General features: G+C 37.1%; 1 protein-coding gene and 1 long non-coding RNA gene across 3 annotated transcripts in view; one reads left to right on the forward strand and one right to left on the reverse strand.

The window, feature by feature from the left end:
- Positions 1-17,797, forward strand: part of LOC124296964 (uncharacterized) — a 181,690-nt gene extending 163,893 nt beyond the window's left edge. Inside the window, exon 5 of the long non-coding RNA XR_006906485.1 lies at positions 17,782-17,797. This is a non-coding gene — a long non-coding RNA (uncharacterized LOC124296964). The remainder of the gene's footprint in view (positions 1-17,781) is intronic.
- LOC124296954 (ATP-binding cassette subfamily G member 4) lies at positions 868-13,302 on the reverse strand. Of its 2 annotated transcripts, none has more exons than XM_046747439.1 (12): positions 12,971-13,302; positions 9,104-9,287; positions 8,471-8,594; positions 7,130-7,275; positions 6,897-7,020; positions 6,598-6,712; positions 5,789-5,917; positions 5,568-5,686; positions 5,307-5,475; positions 4,875-5,131; positions 4,625-4,758; positions 868-3,653 (listed from the first exon to the last, which is right to left on the reverse strand). In XM_046747439.1, the coding sequence occupies exons 1-12, from the start codon at positions 13,167-13,169 to the stop codon at positions 3,437-3,439; spliced, it is 1,917 nt and encodes a 638-aa protein (XP_046603395.1). In that variant the 5' UTR covers positions 13,170-13,302; the 3' UTR covers positions 868-3,436. The 2 variants fall into 2 exon arrangements, with proteins under 2 accessions (XP_046603395.1, XP_046603396.1); XM_046747440.1 differs by lacking the exon at positions 12,971-13,302 and adding an exon at positions 11,186-11,213.
- Positions 17,798-17,985: the final 188 nt, after the last annotated feature.

The following is a 17,985-nucleotide window of genomic DNA, read 5'->3' on the forward strand; positions in this document are numbered from 1 at the left end:
TAGAGCGTCTTTATTCCTGCGAAAGCATCACTCGATTCTTGCAGAAAACGCGTATTTAAGAGAGTGGAAAGCAAAAAAGTACGATTTTGAAACTCGGTGATAAAGTAAAATGATGATTATGGCTTGATTGTGGATGAAAAAAAGTTGATACAGGGTAAAATAATTTAAAGTAAATTTATTATCATTATAAGATTTTTTTTTTTCTATTTGAAATAATTTTTTTTTATTCTTCAACTTTAGTTACAGCAAGGGTCTTACTATTGTATTTTTATTTTTACCTAGAATGACAATATTTATGACTGGATTGAATGTTAGTTTTGAATTTGATCTGAAAAAAAATGTCATCGGATTTAACATATATTTTGAAACATATTCATGTTAGTTGTAATTTTCCGTACCAGTGCAAGAATAAAAATACAGCTTCTATTGACTCAATTTTGTTACACCGATGAGCAAAGTTTTCAGTGCATTATCAATTACAGCCGACTACGCCGTTAGAAATGTTACTTAATGTCAAGTGTCAGACTCTGACGGAAAAAGCCAAACGCTTTCCACAAACGTTCCTTACAGTTATTAATTCATCACGCGTGTGATTACGTAATTGATAAAAATAGATTTTGTCATAGTACAGAAATGTATAGAACTTCCCGAACACGAGTCACATTAGCCATCTTATAATTGTTTTCATATTATTATCGGCCCATTTTTTTCTGAATGGTAAACAAAAAAGTCTTTAAGAGTTCCAAAAGAAAAAAAAAAAAACACGGAAGAAATTTTTTTATCGTCAGATGTAAATTTACTGAACGAAAGTATGGTTCAAATCACGACCAAGACATTGAAACTTGAAAATCTAAACTGGTTTTGTCGGTCTTGACATTGATCGATGGTGAATCAACCTTGTTAAATCCAAAGCGAGTTTTCACCCGTGTGGGAATTTTTTTTTTTTTTTTCTTTTTTTTTTCTGCGTGAACTAAATTTGAGCCACTTCGCGTGTTATACTCCAATCATTTCATCGCACACGAAGTTCATATACCGTAGGTAAAAGTTGACACAACGACAATAGAACGCTAATTGAAATGAAGAGTAAAATACAGTTAATAAAAATGAAGTATCCTGTGGTTCAAAAAGATTCTCATAAACTTTCAGGTCTTTGCTTCGAGGCAGTTTGAACCTCGACGTAAGAAAGACTGAAAGAAACTTCTTGAGGCACAGCACCCATGGCGATACCCGGAGCTAAATTTCAAGATGTGAAAATGGTCAAAGTAAAGGAATAGAAATGTGAATTTGCATAACATTACCTAATGGTTATATTGACGTTCTCATACTACGCGTTGATTTTGGATCCACGTGCAATTGAGAGTTCATAAATCGGTCAAGGCAATTTAAAATATTTTCGTAATACTTGTAAAAGTAAATCATCTTTGGATTTGTAATATGTGATGAGCCACGTAATTATTTATTCCTACAACCGTTACGAATCTATATCAAATCTGTCCGCGTAGTACGGTTCATTTTGAAAGGTCGAACCATCACCACTATTACTCTGAATAACAGCTCTTTGTCGGTTAATATTTATATTCAAAGCATATTTTATTTTTGAGACAAAGTCGAGTTCAATTCTTAGGTCCGGAATTTTTGCAGAATATTATAATGAATACCAGAGACTAATATCGCGGTCAATGGTCTGCACAGACTCCCTACCAAATTTCTGTGTCAGATGAATCAGAGAGACAATTACTGTATCATAAATGAAAGTAAATATACAGTAAACGGGTTTCTGTACGCTTACGCAAATACTTTAACAAGTGTGAGGATCGCAATATTTGGTGTTAATCCTGATTGAAAGTGATTGTATTGGGTAACTCATTCAACAATCGTTCAAGCCCGTTAGTCAGTTCATGTCTAATGTGAGCAAATATGTGATAATAACATTAGTAACGCTTATCCAACAGTCATTGAATATTAATGGAAACCAATCGTATGAGTGAATGTGTTTATTAACCTATAGTTATCGCAGGACGCGATATGTTTGGCTAAGAAAATATTCTCTAATGACTTGGGCGACAATCGTGTCATATCCTTTAATACCTCTGCCCGCAGAATTTCTCCGCATACAATGCAGAAAGTGAGAAAGCTTGCGGAGGTTATTTTTTTAATCTTGAAGGAATTCTCTCGGTAGCTGTTAAACCTGTTTCCGCAAGTTGCAAGGAAAGAGAAAACGAGAGACGAATCTCCGACCAGAGAGACCTATAGATGAAAGATAACCATGTGTGAATGATGTAGGAAATTAGTGCAGAGCATACGAAAAATTAATATCGTATTATTATTCAAATTGAAATTCTTTCATCAGTTATTAACTATCGTAGATATACACATATGTATATATATACATACATTTATTATACATGTATATGAGTAAAATTAACTTGCCTAAATATACGACCTGTAATTCAAATCGCATTAGGGTATAAAAGTATCTATTATAAAAATATATAATATTTCGAATCAAATGACACATGGGCTTCCAAAAATTCATGAATAAAACGCTCTGAAATACTAAATGGCCAGGGAAAATCCATCGCCTTTGTCTCGTACCTTTCAAGAAGCCATGTCAGTTGAATTTTGAAGAAATTTTGCTTTACTGATTGAGTAATTTTGAATCGTGACTATAACTGAGAATATTTATGAAGAATAACTATCTGGTTCCTGACACAGCAGCGCAAGGAATCTTTGGAAGTCCATCGTAGAATAATTTTTAAAAATTAAATAACAATATCTCACGTTGTCGTAATATCATAATGTATCTCCTTCGGTAAAATTGTGAATACGTCGTAAAGTTTCACATTTCTACAAGGTGATAGAAAAGCGGTAATCGGAATTGAGCAAGACAAACATTAACGGCTGCTTAGTCTTTAGGGCGCAGCTCACAGATAAATTGCAGTCCTGCTTGCTCAGTACCTTCTACTATTATATCTACAATGTTATACACTAAAAGAAATTGCATTGATACGTTATCTTAGTTTTTTTTATAGATATACTTACTTTCATGCCCTGACATGGTTGCCATAAGTGCGGTTTAACGTCTAATGTATAAGATGTAACGAAAAAAGCCGGATAGTAGTCGTGTTCCGGTCAATTGAACAACTTGAATTTGAGAAATTCGTTGAGATTATCTTTGAAGACCCGAGAATACATCGTGCAACAATTTAATGCGGTCCGCGGACAGTATTAAACCCAATCGTATGGTTGGGGTTAAAAACGATTACAAGATTTAACAAAATGCTGTTCGTTTTTTTCGATATATTCCTAAGGTCAATTGCGACTTGCCGATACACGCAACACATAATATACACCCACACAATAAATATCTGATATTCTTATCTTAACAATTGACTGTTGCGTGACGAACAGTCACCGCAAAAGTTAAAATAAACATCTACCGAGATGCCATCAGCTTCCATCTGAGGAGAAGAAGGGCTGAAAGACGCGTAAAGAGTAAAATCACACCCAAGGCACAAATATCGAACCAAAACTGATCCCCATCCATGGCTATTTCCATTAGGAACTTTCTCGGATATTTGAAGTGACAGTACACCTCGTCGAAGCCACATGCCAGTGTTTTCCTCTCCAGTCCGTAGATAGCACTGACGTATCTGTAAAATAAAATAAAATTTTTCCATCTTTCGAGACCGCGGTGGTTTTTGATCCGCACTGTGAGCAAGATGGAATCAAAATTGTCCTACTCGTAGCTCCCACAAAAGAAAGCTGAAGTGGTTCGATATCGCCGAGTCTAGCTGAATGAGTCGGACTGCAAACTATGTGAAAGTGCTTCACTCTACCGTAAGTGTGGCGCATCATGCGAAACAAAACAGTCGGTAAAACTATACTCTTCATTTACCTTTGTAGGTATTTTTACGCTGCAATATCATATCGAAGTGAGGATGTTAAACATATCATAATGCCGTGCATTCTCGCGGATTCTCTGAGCAAGTCCGTTTTCCATTTGTTATCACGCGGTTAATGCGAAACTCAAAGATGCTCAGAGTGGACTTGTATCCGGAATTGCCTATAGTTAGGGGTCTCCCGTTGCGTACCCATAAAAACACATTGTATATCGTTTAATTCAACTAAGGATCTTGCACCTAGGCGACAAAGGTGACACTACTCAAAAATTGGCATTTTTAAATTCAGGCTATATTTCGACTTGAAAATTTCGAATCTATAAGCTGAGACATTTTTGCAGTTGAATAATTACCGCTCATTATTCAACAAAAGTGACACATCTCAAAAGGACTGTTCGTTCCTGCCACGTAAGGGCACTCAGTGAAAACGAATGAATCCGAACTTTTTCCAAACAATTCAAAAAGGTGCGAAAAAACTTATCACCATAAACGATTTACTTTATAGAACAACAAGGTAAGTTTCGTAAACATGCACATATTTCACTCGTACTTATTTGCTTCTACTGAAAAATGCCAATTTTTGAGTTGTGCCACCTTTGTTGCCAAGGTGCGATCTGAATCTGAAACCAGAATTGAAGAGCATTGAACGCTGGAACCAACATGGTCATCACAAGCCGTATCACCTTTACAGTGGGAAGTCTGTGGATATTTAATCAACTTACCCTTCAAGTCCATATCGCAGATAACTGATGTAGCTACCCCATTTTAGGTAAGCGGGTAGATCGCGAAGAGTGACGCCAAACCCGGCAAACATCATCATCGGTACAGAGAGCGTTGGGCCCATGAAGGTGCCATTCTGCAAAACAATCGATTGTGTAATACCGGTACCTTTGAATTTGGATAGTTTTCGCACGTCGAAGGTAATACGCACAATTTTTATGTATAACTAGTTGACAGCAGTAGATGACTCACCACAACTCCAAAAACGGCTCCGATCATGAGCCCGAAACTCTGCGCGACAAACGCAACCAGCAAACTGATTGCAACGAACATTGAAAACCTGCTTATTTCTAGAGGTTGTGCTGACATCAAATAGACAATGACCGAGAACAGCAGGCAGCAGAATACGGAGACCGGAATATCCACCAGGGTTACAGATATGTAGTAAGACCTCAAACTGTACCATCGATTGAAGTGCTCTTTCTTCAGGATGTTCATCTCGTTTGGGACTAGAAGACGTTTTATTTTAACATGAAATTTTCATCGAATCAAACCAAATCCTACTTCGAAATCTGTTAAGACAAGTATGTCACCATTTCAGTAAATAAAAAGTGCCTTAGAATGGTATCGAGTCTTACCAAATGGAAAAAAAAACGGTCGGTCTTCTTATTACTTATCACTCACATGTAAGAATGGTCAACATCATGGTGGTCATCATGTGGTGCATGAGAATAGCAAATAGTAAATTATAGTTATCCAAAACTCTGGAACCTTCGTTGCCAGCACGAATGAACAGAGTTCCCAGCATTACGCCGGTAAAGATGTTCACAGCTATGCGGAGGTGGGTCAGAGTCTGAAAGTTAAATTTTCATAGTGTGTAAAAAATAGCGTGAATACCGGACCACAAAAAGTACGCGATGGTTTGGTATTCGTTTTACAACTCACAGTGTCTCTTTTAGTTTTCAAGTATCCTCTCTGCAGGAGGACTTTTATTTGATTATATTGCGACGTTTCTTGTCGCGACTTTTTTTCATAAATTCCAGAATTTTTCAGTGGATGTTTGGCTGAAACATGAGACGGAATGGTGAAATTTCGACGTGAGTAGAACACCACGGAATATCCGTGCGGAAAACAGTTCAATCGCATGAAAGCCGTGATGATTCTACCTCGTAATGCCGCTGTGTCTAACGTAGCATCTGGATTTGTGAACCACTGGAGACTCTTGCCGTTCTGCGTTGCCCAAACCAAAGCGTCGATCTTATCCTGGCCGTATTCCGCACAGGCCAATTCAATCACTGTGACAAAATGCGAAACATCATGGTAACGACTCTGAATGAGAAATTGAATTTCAGGCTGATGGTCGGCAAGAAATCTATGCTTCTTCATTTCATTATGAGATAACATTACGTACGTTGAGTATTTTTAAGCATAATTATCATATTCAGAAGCTACAAAAATAGATAAAACAGGTATTACAAGTAAGAGCTTAGCTTCCAAAAAATCGCTCCAAAGTGGTAAAAAAAAAGTCTAGAAAATTCGCAAATCTTACTCAACGATGGCACATTTTATTCAGAGGACCATTTTCAACAAAATCACCGAAACAAATTGACCGAATCTACTTGACTTTCACGATTTTGTAGTCGAGCGAAGTAAAGCATCGACATTTAAGGTTTTGTTTACAATCCCAGTATTCTCTACTTTTGCATTCCTCAAGAGATCTTGGTACATTACAAATATAATAATTGACTATTTCGTAATAAAATAAACGAACGGAATAAATTTTCGGTAAGCCAGTCTCCCGAAGTTAACCCATTACAATAACCTTTACGTTAATATTTCAACATCTCAGCCATGAAACTGGTTTCTTAGCACAAACCTTGTATCTAAATTTGTTCTAATCATGACTTTTAAATCGATGAATAAACATCCTGTATATCAAGACGTAATTTAATTTTGATTGAATGAAAAGTTGTACCATAATCAGCCGGGTTGTGATAAACTGGGCATGGTAGCTTGACGCTTTCTAGGAAAGGTACCATCAGACTCGCTGCACCTTGGTACAAGCACTCTCCTCTGGCCAGAACATATACCTGTGGCATGAATCAGATTCCCAAAAATTAAAACCGGTTATAACCACAAAAAATTATTCATGACTGCATACTTTACATTGTATTTTTCAATTAATCCTGGAATTCACAAGTTAATGGTTCGGCAACCTCGCATGAAACGAAAAACTAAATGAAAGGCATTCGAATGATTGACAAGGTCGGTCACCTGATCAAATAGTTGAAAAAGTGAAGCACTCGGCTGATGAATGGTACAAACTATCGTTCGTCCTTGTCGCGCCAAGAGCTGTAGCAACTTCACGACTTGTGTACAAGACGAGCTGTCCAACCCGCTACAGAAAAGGAAAAAGGTTAAAAAAAAGAGAACAGCAGATCCAAGAATAAAACCTTGTTTTCGCATTATACCATGAACCAAAGTTCGTTACAGAAAAAAGAACTCACGTCGTAGGCTCATCCAGGAACATGACGAGAGGGTTGTTGACCAACTCCAAGGCAATGGAAAGTCTCTTTTTCTGACCACCGCTGAGTCTTCCAGCCCTCGTATGCATGTGTGTGTACAAGCCAAGTTTAGTCAATATTTCCTCGATCTGAAATCCATCAAATATGATTATCCGCTATACGAATAAACCGCTTTCCTTCTGGTTCGTTTACTGCGCATCACTAATGGCAAAGTGACCTTTGAGTTTGCAAAAACAGCGTCGAGGAAAAGAACGGTGAAAAACACCTGACCCAAAAGCAGTTAACGATAGGACGAGAAGTTGACAACCTTGAGGCCCCGCGGAGTTCTCATCGATCACAATCAGGTGCGCAAAATGGCATTTCAAACTTAGTTGCGTGCCTCGAACTTCGCAATAACATTGCGCGATCAGAGTAATTACACAAAGTTCTATCGAATGAGAGCTAACGATATTACTATACCATTACCGAACAGATTACCGTCGGCGAAAATATCTATAATTTCTCACGCAGATAATCGTCGATTTTGACATAAGGTACTTTGAACCAATTCGTAACCCCGCATTATATTTTCTACGCGAACCTTATTGGAATATAAATGCATTCCATTTAATCCAAAACTGTTAAGTTGCAAAATCATCTTGCATCTTGTTGATGCAAATGCAATAAGAAGTCACGACTACGTGCAGGTAGTAAAAAGCTATCAGCCGATCCCTCCTCTACAGTCAAGGGTTAATTGGACATAATTGCATGCAATGGAATAGTTGAACTACTAGCGCAGTGATATCGTAAGTGCTTTTTCCAACCCGCAATTATGCGTGGCAGAAACGATTGAACTTTATACACCTTTGTGTATGGTGCAGGCTGGTACTACAGCTATAGTTCAGTCATAGCAATCGACGTTAGCATGGCAGGGATGTTTATCAATGTGATTGACACAACCATACCTCAGCTGTTAAGCGACGTTCTCGCACAAAGATAACTCTGCATTATACCATTATGCAACTTTTGTTGACAAAATTTTTCACTTGCTACGGATGTGCGTACGTCTGGGGTTATCTACGGACACAGTATTTAGATGCAATACGTTATTATGAAACTGTACAAAGTCGTTGACAATAAAAGAGTAAAAAATCAATAAAAAGTTATCCGGAGAAAGTCATGATTGATGGTCAAAAGGAACTTCTGAAATGACCCAGAATGCGATGTACGATGACGTCATCATGCTACGACAATTCTCATGGATAGATCCGTGGCTAGGCTTATCTTATTTACATGCCATATCGTTGAATTGAGATCACAGATATTTACGCCTCAATCACTTACGATAGCCTCCTTCGCGTATATCGGCGTGTTCGTGCTGATCTTCAAATTCGCTGCTATCCTGATATTCTCAATAACCGTCAAGAGAGGCTGGAGTCTGTCGTCTTGCGTTATGTATGCACTCGACCTGTCAAACGAAAATATACGATTTCGAGTATTACCTGCCTGCAATAGAAATGGGTCATTCTGTCGAGCCATGTACACTCAGTGAAATGAAATCACGTGGTAGGTAGATATGACTTTATGCAACCTTGACGTGATTGACTTGACTCGTTGATAATCGATACTTTCTAATAAGAGTGATTTTTCCATCATTCTTCGTGTGAACTAATTTAGTTGAAAGGTCAGGACGTCCTTGTGACCTTTAACCAAGTACAAACTCGTCATAAAAGCTGTTGCGAGGAAGTGAAAACCGCGACCACCGAAACAAATTTTGCATTATAGAAGCTTGGCATTGAAGAAACCAGTTTACAATTTTACATTTTTCTACATTCATATATTCATATTGAATTCCATGGAGGTTTAATAACTCAACGGAAAAATCCTTCAGCACTGCGTACTTGTATAAAACCTAGCTCGAAACGCAGCAAGTTTACTTTTCTAATATCTTCTACAATTATTTTTCACTTTAACTACCTGTGAAAGACGTTCATGTTGCGAACTCGCCCGTTGACGAAAACCGTACCTTCGACCCCGGTGATGCGATACCCGGAAAGGACGTCGAGAAGAGTCGATTTCCCCGCACCGGATGGTCCCATGATCGCGATCAACTCTCCGGCGGGCAACCGTCCGTTAACTCTGTGCAAGATTTCCTTTACACCTGTCAAAATCAGAGGCAGAGGATAAAAAAAAAATATATATATATATATTAGGGTGATTCGTTTTAGGGCTTTTTTTTACCCTTCATGCCCAAAATCCTTTAGTGGGTACCCAAAAACAAAGTTTCGTGAAAGGGGGGCGTTGTCAAAAAATATTTAGAGGTCGCGAATCGAAATTGAAGATTTCCCATTTAATTAACATTGAAAAAAATGTTTTTCCCATCATTAGTGGTATCATTTCGCGAATTTTGATATTGCGATATTTTCCAAGTGGGTTCTCATAGAAAATATGATCCTCTACAATAAAGTTCATTGAGCCATGTCCGTAAATTCAACCTTTTCAGCGATATGATTATTTCATTTATATATATATATATATCAGGGTGATTCGTTTTAGGGCTTTTTTCGATTTTTTTCAATTAACGATATCGGTAAAATTGTTGTACACAATTAGCGCTGCGTTAACTTTTAATTAAAATTATCAACTGCACATGCAGCCGTATGTGATTTTATTTATAATCGATCACTGCAGCTGTATACTACGTGTCAAGTAATTAACCGAATCTGGAGCTATCTTTTGAAATACTAATTAATGCATGAAGATAGGTGTTAATTAGTTGGTTACCGAAATTGGACATTTCAAGCTTGATACCGACGACAAACAATGATGGTAGTGAAATTTGGAAACTACGCGATGCAAATTTGCAAGTGACAAAAAATCTTGATTGTCGAGAAAAGGTCGCGAAAACCGATGATAATTTATAACCTCGGTTGAGAATCGTGTTTATACAAACATTTCAATCAAGCTCGATCTCTCTACATCTGCTATGATTTTTCATTAGTCCGCGTACATAAGAAATTATTATATCACCGAAGTTTTTCCTTCAAAGTTTAATATCACTCTGCAAGATTGCTTCGATGTTGCAACTTTGTTGCAACTCTACGCTGTAACTTCTTCGGCATTAGTTAGCAGCGGCATAACTGCAAGATCGATGACTATCTCGCGCGTGGGCGGGTCACGGACCTTTTCTACTGCCAAGGGCAGAAGTCATTGAGATTGCAGAGTTCCATTTCGTGAAGCATAGACATACCGAGGCCTCAAAACCGGACCTCTTTTAACTCGCTATTTTTCAACGAAGCATATCATTCGTGAGTACAAAATTGGAAATAAATATAATTATCTTTTAAAGCATTATAATAATAATTGTAATAATAACAATAATCATACTAATTAGAGCGCTACTGATAAACAGTTAAGTTTGTATAGCCATGAAGTGCGCACAACTTTTTCCAAAAAAGGTTTCGAGGTAAATGGACTTCTGATCCAGTATCAAGTTTACAAACTAAACTGAACCGAAATATACAGCGTCAATACGCGCGTGTACACATTAGTTTATTTCTTGTCTTCAAAGATTGTGATATCCCGAACAAGAACCAAGGAAGTTTGCCAACCAACAATAAGCGTTACATCATCGTCACAATCTACTTGTACCACACTTTCAGTATTTTACAACTCCCATCGGTCATGATGATACACCGCAATACGAGCATTCCGATACATATATATATATATATATATATATATATATATATATATATATATATATATATATGACGGCTGTCTTCCGGCAGCGAAACACGTGTAAAATAATGAAATGATTATTAATTTGAGGTGCTTATAATTAATTATGAAGTAGCGTGAAAAAGTCGCGGTACATCGTTATTATTCATTTCTCTTCAGTTTTCGCTATTTATTCGTCACATGTGTTTATTTGTTTTTTCCCCACTCCACTTTTGTTTACCCACTCAATTGTGTATTCACATTTGAATGTATGTATGTATAGCACATATAACACGGTCAACAGATTAATCACGAATGTTTTCGCTTGTAGTGACAGACCTTGTGCTTTCATGCCTTCGACGTTGAGTTATTGTATAAAATAACGAATCGGACTTTGAAACGTTGTAGGTATAATGTTTAATGGGCTTAGTTGATAGCGAAATGCACAAAGAGATTCACGTGTCGTTTTAAAAACGAGTCCGTTGGTGTAAAAAAAAATACTTATTCGGTTTAAAATAAAAGTAAAAATACTATTCTCATGTTTTCATCATTGTGTCAATTGCTGTTAAAAAAACAAATCTGAATGCCAGAACATTGCAAGTGCGTAACGTCAAGTTCCAAACAACCGGGGATTAAAACAATGCCTGCATTGTCAAAGTGCAGATGTGATATATATTTGTTCTGTGCAGCTGGGAACGTTGCACTCTCCTCTCTGTACTTGTGTTATAAAATTGTTCAGATAAGACTTAAGTTGATACAATCTTATCCGCATGGACATTGAGCAACGTACAAAGGTGGTTTTCTATCACTTCGATAGGGATTAGTCATTCGATGCCATCTGCATTTTACTTGCTCATTTGCATTTGTGTGTCTAAACGTCGGAATCTAACAATGAGTGCATGATCAGTGATCTTGGAACAACCTCGATAATTGCTGTAACAATTTTTTTTACAAAATAAAACAAGCAAGGGTTAAACATTCTTCGACTGTTTTGGGATGAAAGATGCTAGGCAACATCGAGAGATTAATTCCATTGTTCTGCCCAAAGAAACGAGATTATGTCATAGTACGGCCATAACTCTGCAGCATTAGGTGTTGGAATTAATTGTTAGCGTTTTACAAACCTGTTTACGGGGAAAAACAAACTCTGCGAATTAATTCTAACACCTGACATATCAAGAACCCCGCGTTAAATGTTCAGTTTCATTTTCCCACATTTGTTGCGTAACTCTGGGTGTATCAATTTTCACATATCGCATAAGATTCCGGCTCGATAGATTAGACGCTCTTCACGTTTCACACCATACAAAAGAACCGGTGTATAATAGCTGCCACATGGAACAATTGCGGTTTTCACGCCCGCGTTTGTGAAGTTAAACCGAATGACGTAACTATGAATTAATGCCTTTGAAACCGGTATCCGGGTACAACACATGCGTCAAAATGTGCCGAGAAAAGACTTTTATACAACACGTCCTTGGTCAACACGTATGGAAAAACGTCGTTTTTATGTCCTAGGAGGTAAAAGTGGTCTTTTCTATACTGCGCGCATGCGCTGTCGCAAACAATTCTAACATTACGTGACCCTAACCTCAATTTCGTGCTTCGTAAAAAAAAAAAAACAACGAGCAACATACTCTTGTTATTTAAAGAATCGTTTTTCGCCTTGCGCATTAGTAATATTTTACTGCTCTATTGTAATGTGGCAATAACCTACGACTCATATTGCAAACTTACGCTCGACCCGGAAAAACCGAGTTTGCCTCCTTGTCACAAAATATACTATATTAATGCTGTTCAATATTACGGTACTTCTTTTCTGTCAATACACAGCGCTGAGCTTGCGTTGAAAATTATTACCGCGTAGAAACAAGAGTTTTGTGTTTTTGGGGTAAAAATGAGGTTTTTATATATATAGTGGATGAAAAATGGCAGAGACACAAAGACTTTATAAACGAAGAAGTCGTAGCTATATATTCTGCAGGTGTACATATTTGATGAGTAAGTGTCGACTGGTTATTTCTGTTCCCGGTTACTGTATACATACCGCGAAAATCGCTGTACAGCGATTACAAATGATTACAAGTCAAAGAAAAGTCAAGGAAAGAAGAGCTTTACACCCACCTTTACCGAAGCCGAGAGATACGGTGTAAGAAATATCCTCGAATATTATGTCGACGGGTTGTCTTTGGGGAATCCGAGTGGCTTCGGGGGGTTGATCGTTGCTCTGTAAATCCATTGCACCGTGTTCTGCACTCGGTCTTGTTTCGACTTCTTTGTACGAATTCGGCACTCTGGACGCCTCGTGCACTAACACATCCATAATCCAGGTGTCTACGATGTGTCGGTCCCTTTTATGATGGAGATGATCTTAGCGCGGTGTCGTTGTCAAGCGACGTTTACTGGCCGGTGGTCATCGGCGGAGTGATCTCAGTACGGACATGCTGTGGAAGTAGCATCGCGATAACAATACAAGACGGTAAACCCGAGAGCGTCGACAATAACGGGGTGCGGGAGCCTCGACGACACAACAGTTAATCGACATTTTGCGTTTATCAGCACCGGAATTTGTACCGATCTGATTAAGTCCATCCTCGGGAATATGAATAATGGATTACTTGAGGTGGTTGGTCGGTCAAAGATCTATCAGTTTTGTTCATTTCGTCACGAGAGTGACGTACATTGAGTAGTTTTCAAATTATTGTATTCGCATTTTAAGCTATGGAGACATATTTAAATACGTAAAACCAGTAATGTAATGGAGATGTAAACAGAAGCTTAGATCTCGATGCTTCGCTTCAAATTTATTCCAAATGGTTTCAAATCTGGTACGATCGTTCAATTCAACGCTACGTTGTTCAGAAGACTATTTTTCACAAGATCACTGAAACATATTTTCTTGTTCTTCGGTAAGCGATTCAATATTGCCATTTGTTCGTCGTAATCTGTACGGGTGCAATGTTCCAAAATGAAATATTCAACGATACTGATTTGAGAATAATAAAATTGTTCCGATGAATTTTCAGAAAATTGTTTTTCGAGTGAAATTAGTGATCGTAGAGTAGCATTTACCAAATTTTCTAAATTCTTGATCACTGTGAAGCGATTCGAAATGAAGCTTCAATATTTAAGCCTTTACTTATAATTGCTGTATTTTCTGAGAGATATCCGCATCTTAGGTGTTCAATCATCGACTAATAGAATTGGTATGAAGTATTTATTATTGGCCAACCAACCTCTTCGTTTGGTTTCTGACGAGTCTCAAGTAGCAACTCAACGCAATGTCAACCTTCCATTCCAAGGCCAGCATGCCATTTTTCATACCTCCAAATTTCTTAGAATAATTTCGCACAATTTCATCAGTTCATCGTCAACCAAGATCTATCGCTCAGAAATCCGAGGAAACGTTGAAATATACATAATACCGAAGAATATCACTTGTGCGAGTTTGTATTCAACCTTGTATCTTACACATGATCGAGATAAATAACTGTTACAGATGACATACGATTTTTCCATACAAGTGAGCAGTGAAATATAATTGATCGGTTACAGCTGGGCTTCGTTATATCGGTATTAAACTTATCAATCACGTGGCACAAGGACTGGAGATAATGAAATGACAAACAAATAGCACAACTGGTACACACGCGTCGAAGTCCAACGGATTCGTGAGTCACTCTCAAGTGCAGTGTAAATCATACGCGTAAATCTTCCCACATGCATTCTCTCAGTTCTCAAACTCTACTGGCAACTGTCGTAAATTTCAACCTTGCGTATTCTAATCTACAAGATTGAAAAGAGAGCAGCGACGCCCTACTTCTACTTCTACGTCCTGCAGGATATCATTACACTTTTTTTCCGCATGCCGATATAATGAGTTAACTCTGTGGTATCCTACCGATCATTAAAGAAAGAAACGACACCAATCTTCGCTGCTGAAGAAATTCTTCGACCATCACTGATAAGAAACACAAATTGACTTATACTTTTAGAATGTCAAATATTTATTCCGTCGGTAAAACAATTGTACTCTAATTGTGTAATGCCCAACGGCATGTGTAGAGATTAGAGAGAAACTGACATAGTATGATTGATGCCAACGACCTGAGGGAGAATAAGAGCACACGTATAAATATGGATCTGTAGCTTGCGACATTGATCTGTCGATATGTTTCAACTGGGTAAGTCGCACGGTTTCGCAAGGAGAAAGGCAAATACTTGGCTGTTAGAGGCACAAACCTTTATAGTTTACTTTTCAAACGGGAATGTCAGAGGGACGAGTTTCCGAGCAAAGCCGAAGAATCAATGCTGGTGATGCGGGGTTCGCGACTCGGGATTTTCACGTAAAAAGTATACACCAACTGCAATCATTTTGCCGATTAGAATCTTGAAAAAAATTTGGAAAATCGTTCGAGTATTGCGAGAAAGATATGGGAGTTATAACGAAAAAAAAAAAAAAAATGTGTTGACTGTTCGGTTGAAAAAACTGTTTTCCAATTACAGAATAACAGCACTAGAATTTAAGGACAGAGTATTTTAACCAAATCACGTGACGCATAAATACTTACGTGATCCTATCCTAGTCGAGATGAAGGATTAACGATCGCCGGTTTAATTTACGAGAGAAATATGCAAAGTGTTTCATACCAGCAATAAATAAAACAATCTTGAATGAGAAGCGGTCAGCCTAATCTCCCTATTTTTGATAATCAGCTTTTTGCGTTGTAGAAGTACAACGACGATGCTTTAATAGGCACTATTTAGGTCATCCTGATTCGGTCTAACGTAGTTTCTCTATCAAACACGAGTGTTAGAGGCATCTCGGTCATATTCGAAATTTGTACGCACTACGTTTCTTGACACTTTAAAAATTATTTTATTGACATTCAGGGTCTTACAGAATAGAAAATCCGCAGTGGCAATGTTTCAATCCGGAATTGAATGGATTGGAAAATCGTTAACCCTTGAACAATAATAACACCGGACATCAAATTGTAAAATAATTTTCGTATTTGGGGTGCGAATCGTTTTTCTGGATGTTTACATTTGAAAAAAATGGTAGAATCTAGTCATATTCAACTCAAACCTTGTCATTCTCGTGAGAATATATTATACATAAAATATGCATTATGCCAATACAGAGAAATACTTCAGTCCATACATATCGTAAGACAAAAGAACTAAACACTTTCAGCTGTCAACTTAAAGTGGCAGACATCGAGCAAATTTGTAAAAAAATACACTGTCAGAAAAATGTGGACTTCTGTGGACTACAGTTTGGTGTCAATCAAAAACTCTATCTCATGTCGAATCTCCGATTTGACCACAAAAATAATTTTATGTACATGTGAGATGTAGATCTAGAAGTAGTGGAAGTAACAGGAGTGAGACGGGATAGTAAAAAAAAATTTGTAACAATAGGGTTGGACGCATGGATTTTGCGACGTTCTTCTTCGTCCAAAGATATCATGTCAATATAATGTCATAGGCTTTGATAAAAGTAAATATAAGTGACATTTTAACGATCGGTAAAGACTAACTATAGCGTGCTATTGAATACGGAACGCTTGGCCTTCTCATGATTTTCAAGGCTAACTTATGGGTCATTAAATATGGATTATTTATATTTCATTCGAGAAAGGTTTAAAAGGTGTCTGCAATAGTAAAATATACAATATTAAAACATATCGTGGCATCTCTTAATCGCAACCTTGCATACAGGATCCCACTTCAGAACGATTAATTTTTTTATGTTATTCTTTGTTTTGAGTCAGCCGTCTAGCCAGTAACAAAAAAACACCGATAAAACACTAGCGTTCCGCAGAATATGAATGTATTAACGATCTTTGGTAAATGAACAACTTACCTCCACATTACTTAGATATAAAAGAGTTGAACAACGTCCACAAATATTTACAAAAATGTTAATTAAACGTTTGAATGTATGCGTATCAGACTGGACCAAAAAATCGATTGTATTTTTTCAACTATAAACTACCTAAAATTATAGTTTGACATGAAGAAATAACCTTCGTGAAGAATGAGTCTGACTTCAAAGATTTCAGGTTCCGCATCTGACTTTTGTCTTTTACGTAAATAACGAATTTGCATGAATCAAACGTGAAATATTCTTGTTCAAAGTAATGAATCATATTTATTATATATATGAGTTTATATATTACATATATGGAACATTTCACCTCTATTCTGAAGATTTTTCAGTATGATGTTCTTACCAACCCAAAAAGGGTCTCGGGAATTTTTCCTGATTTTTCCTAGCCCCTGGTGAAATTTATTCAAAAGCGCAAAACCAATTACAAATACACCATTTTTTAAAATCTAAAAAAATTCAAACTGATTCTATGATTCAAAATGTGTTTTTTGAGCAAGACACGATAATGGGATCTCAATATTTACTATTGTTTTTGGAAGTTTTTAGTTTTTCCATATCGAAATTGTTTTTGCTTTTTTATTTTTTTATATGCCTCGATTTAAATATATTGCAGAATCACGTTATTGTTATGAATCCATCATCTATTTAGATCGGAGAATAGAAATAATACTAGAACACTTTTAACGAGAATTTACTGACGGTAAGATTTTTATTTCACGGACAACCAAATATTGTACTTGCTATTACCGTAAATTAATTTAATTTTAACGCAACCAATTTGAACAATACGAAATGAATTTGACGACACTTGTCTTAATCTTAACTTATTAACTACTAATCTGTAATACTCATTTTATCATCATCACAAATTCAGTCTAACAAAACGTGGTCGTAATTGTAATTCAAGTCGTACAGTTCCGTAATCTAACACTAAACGCAATCGCAACGCATTCGAAACTCATAATCGAACCTAAAATTTCCGAAATTCTAAAAGCCATTCCGCATACGCACATTCGGCAATTCACGACCTACTGAAAAGACAATACCGAATAATCTGCTAATGCTGTTCGATCCAGTACGACACAATTTACAATAAAACGAATTCTACAGGATATCGTGATTCTAATCGTACTTTCCTGCAAATAAAACTGACTAGCTCGTACAGCCTGCCTACGAACTATCATCAAGCACATTTTTTATCATTCTGCTACCATCGTTCTCAATGAAAATTTTATTGTCTACG

The sequence above is a fragment of the Neodiprion virginianus genome, chromosome 2 (assembly GCF_021901495.1).
Source record: "Neodiprion virginianus isolate iyNeoVirg1 chromosome 2, iyNeoVirg1.1, whole genome shotgun sequence".
Lineage (NCBI taxonomy): Eukaryota > Metazoa > Arthropoda > Insecta > Hymenoptera > Diprionidae > Neodiprion > Neodiprion virginianus.

Bases quoted from the DNA above. Each gene is read 5' to 3' on its own strand.
- LOC124296954 (XM_046747439.1), bottom strand. From the start codon at position 13,169: ATGGATGTGTTAGTGCACGAGGCGTCCAGAGTGCCGAATTCGTACAAA. The intron at 6,713-6,896 runs GTGACCGACCTT...TTCATGCCACAG, and splicing joins TTTTTCAACTATTTGATCAG to GTATATGTTCTGGCCAGAGG. The intron at 4,759-4,874 runs GTGAGTCATCTA...ATTGTTTTGCAG, and splicing joins GAGCCGTTTTTGGAGTTGTG to AATGGCACCTTCATGGGCCC.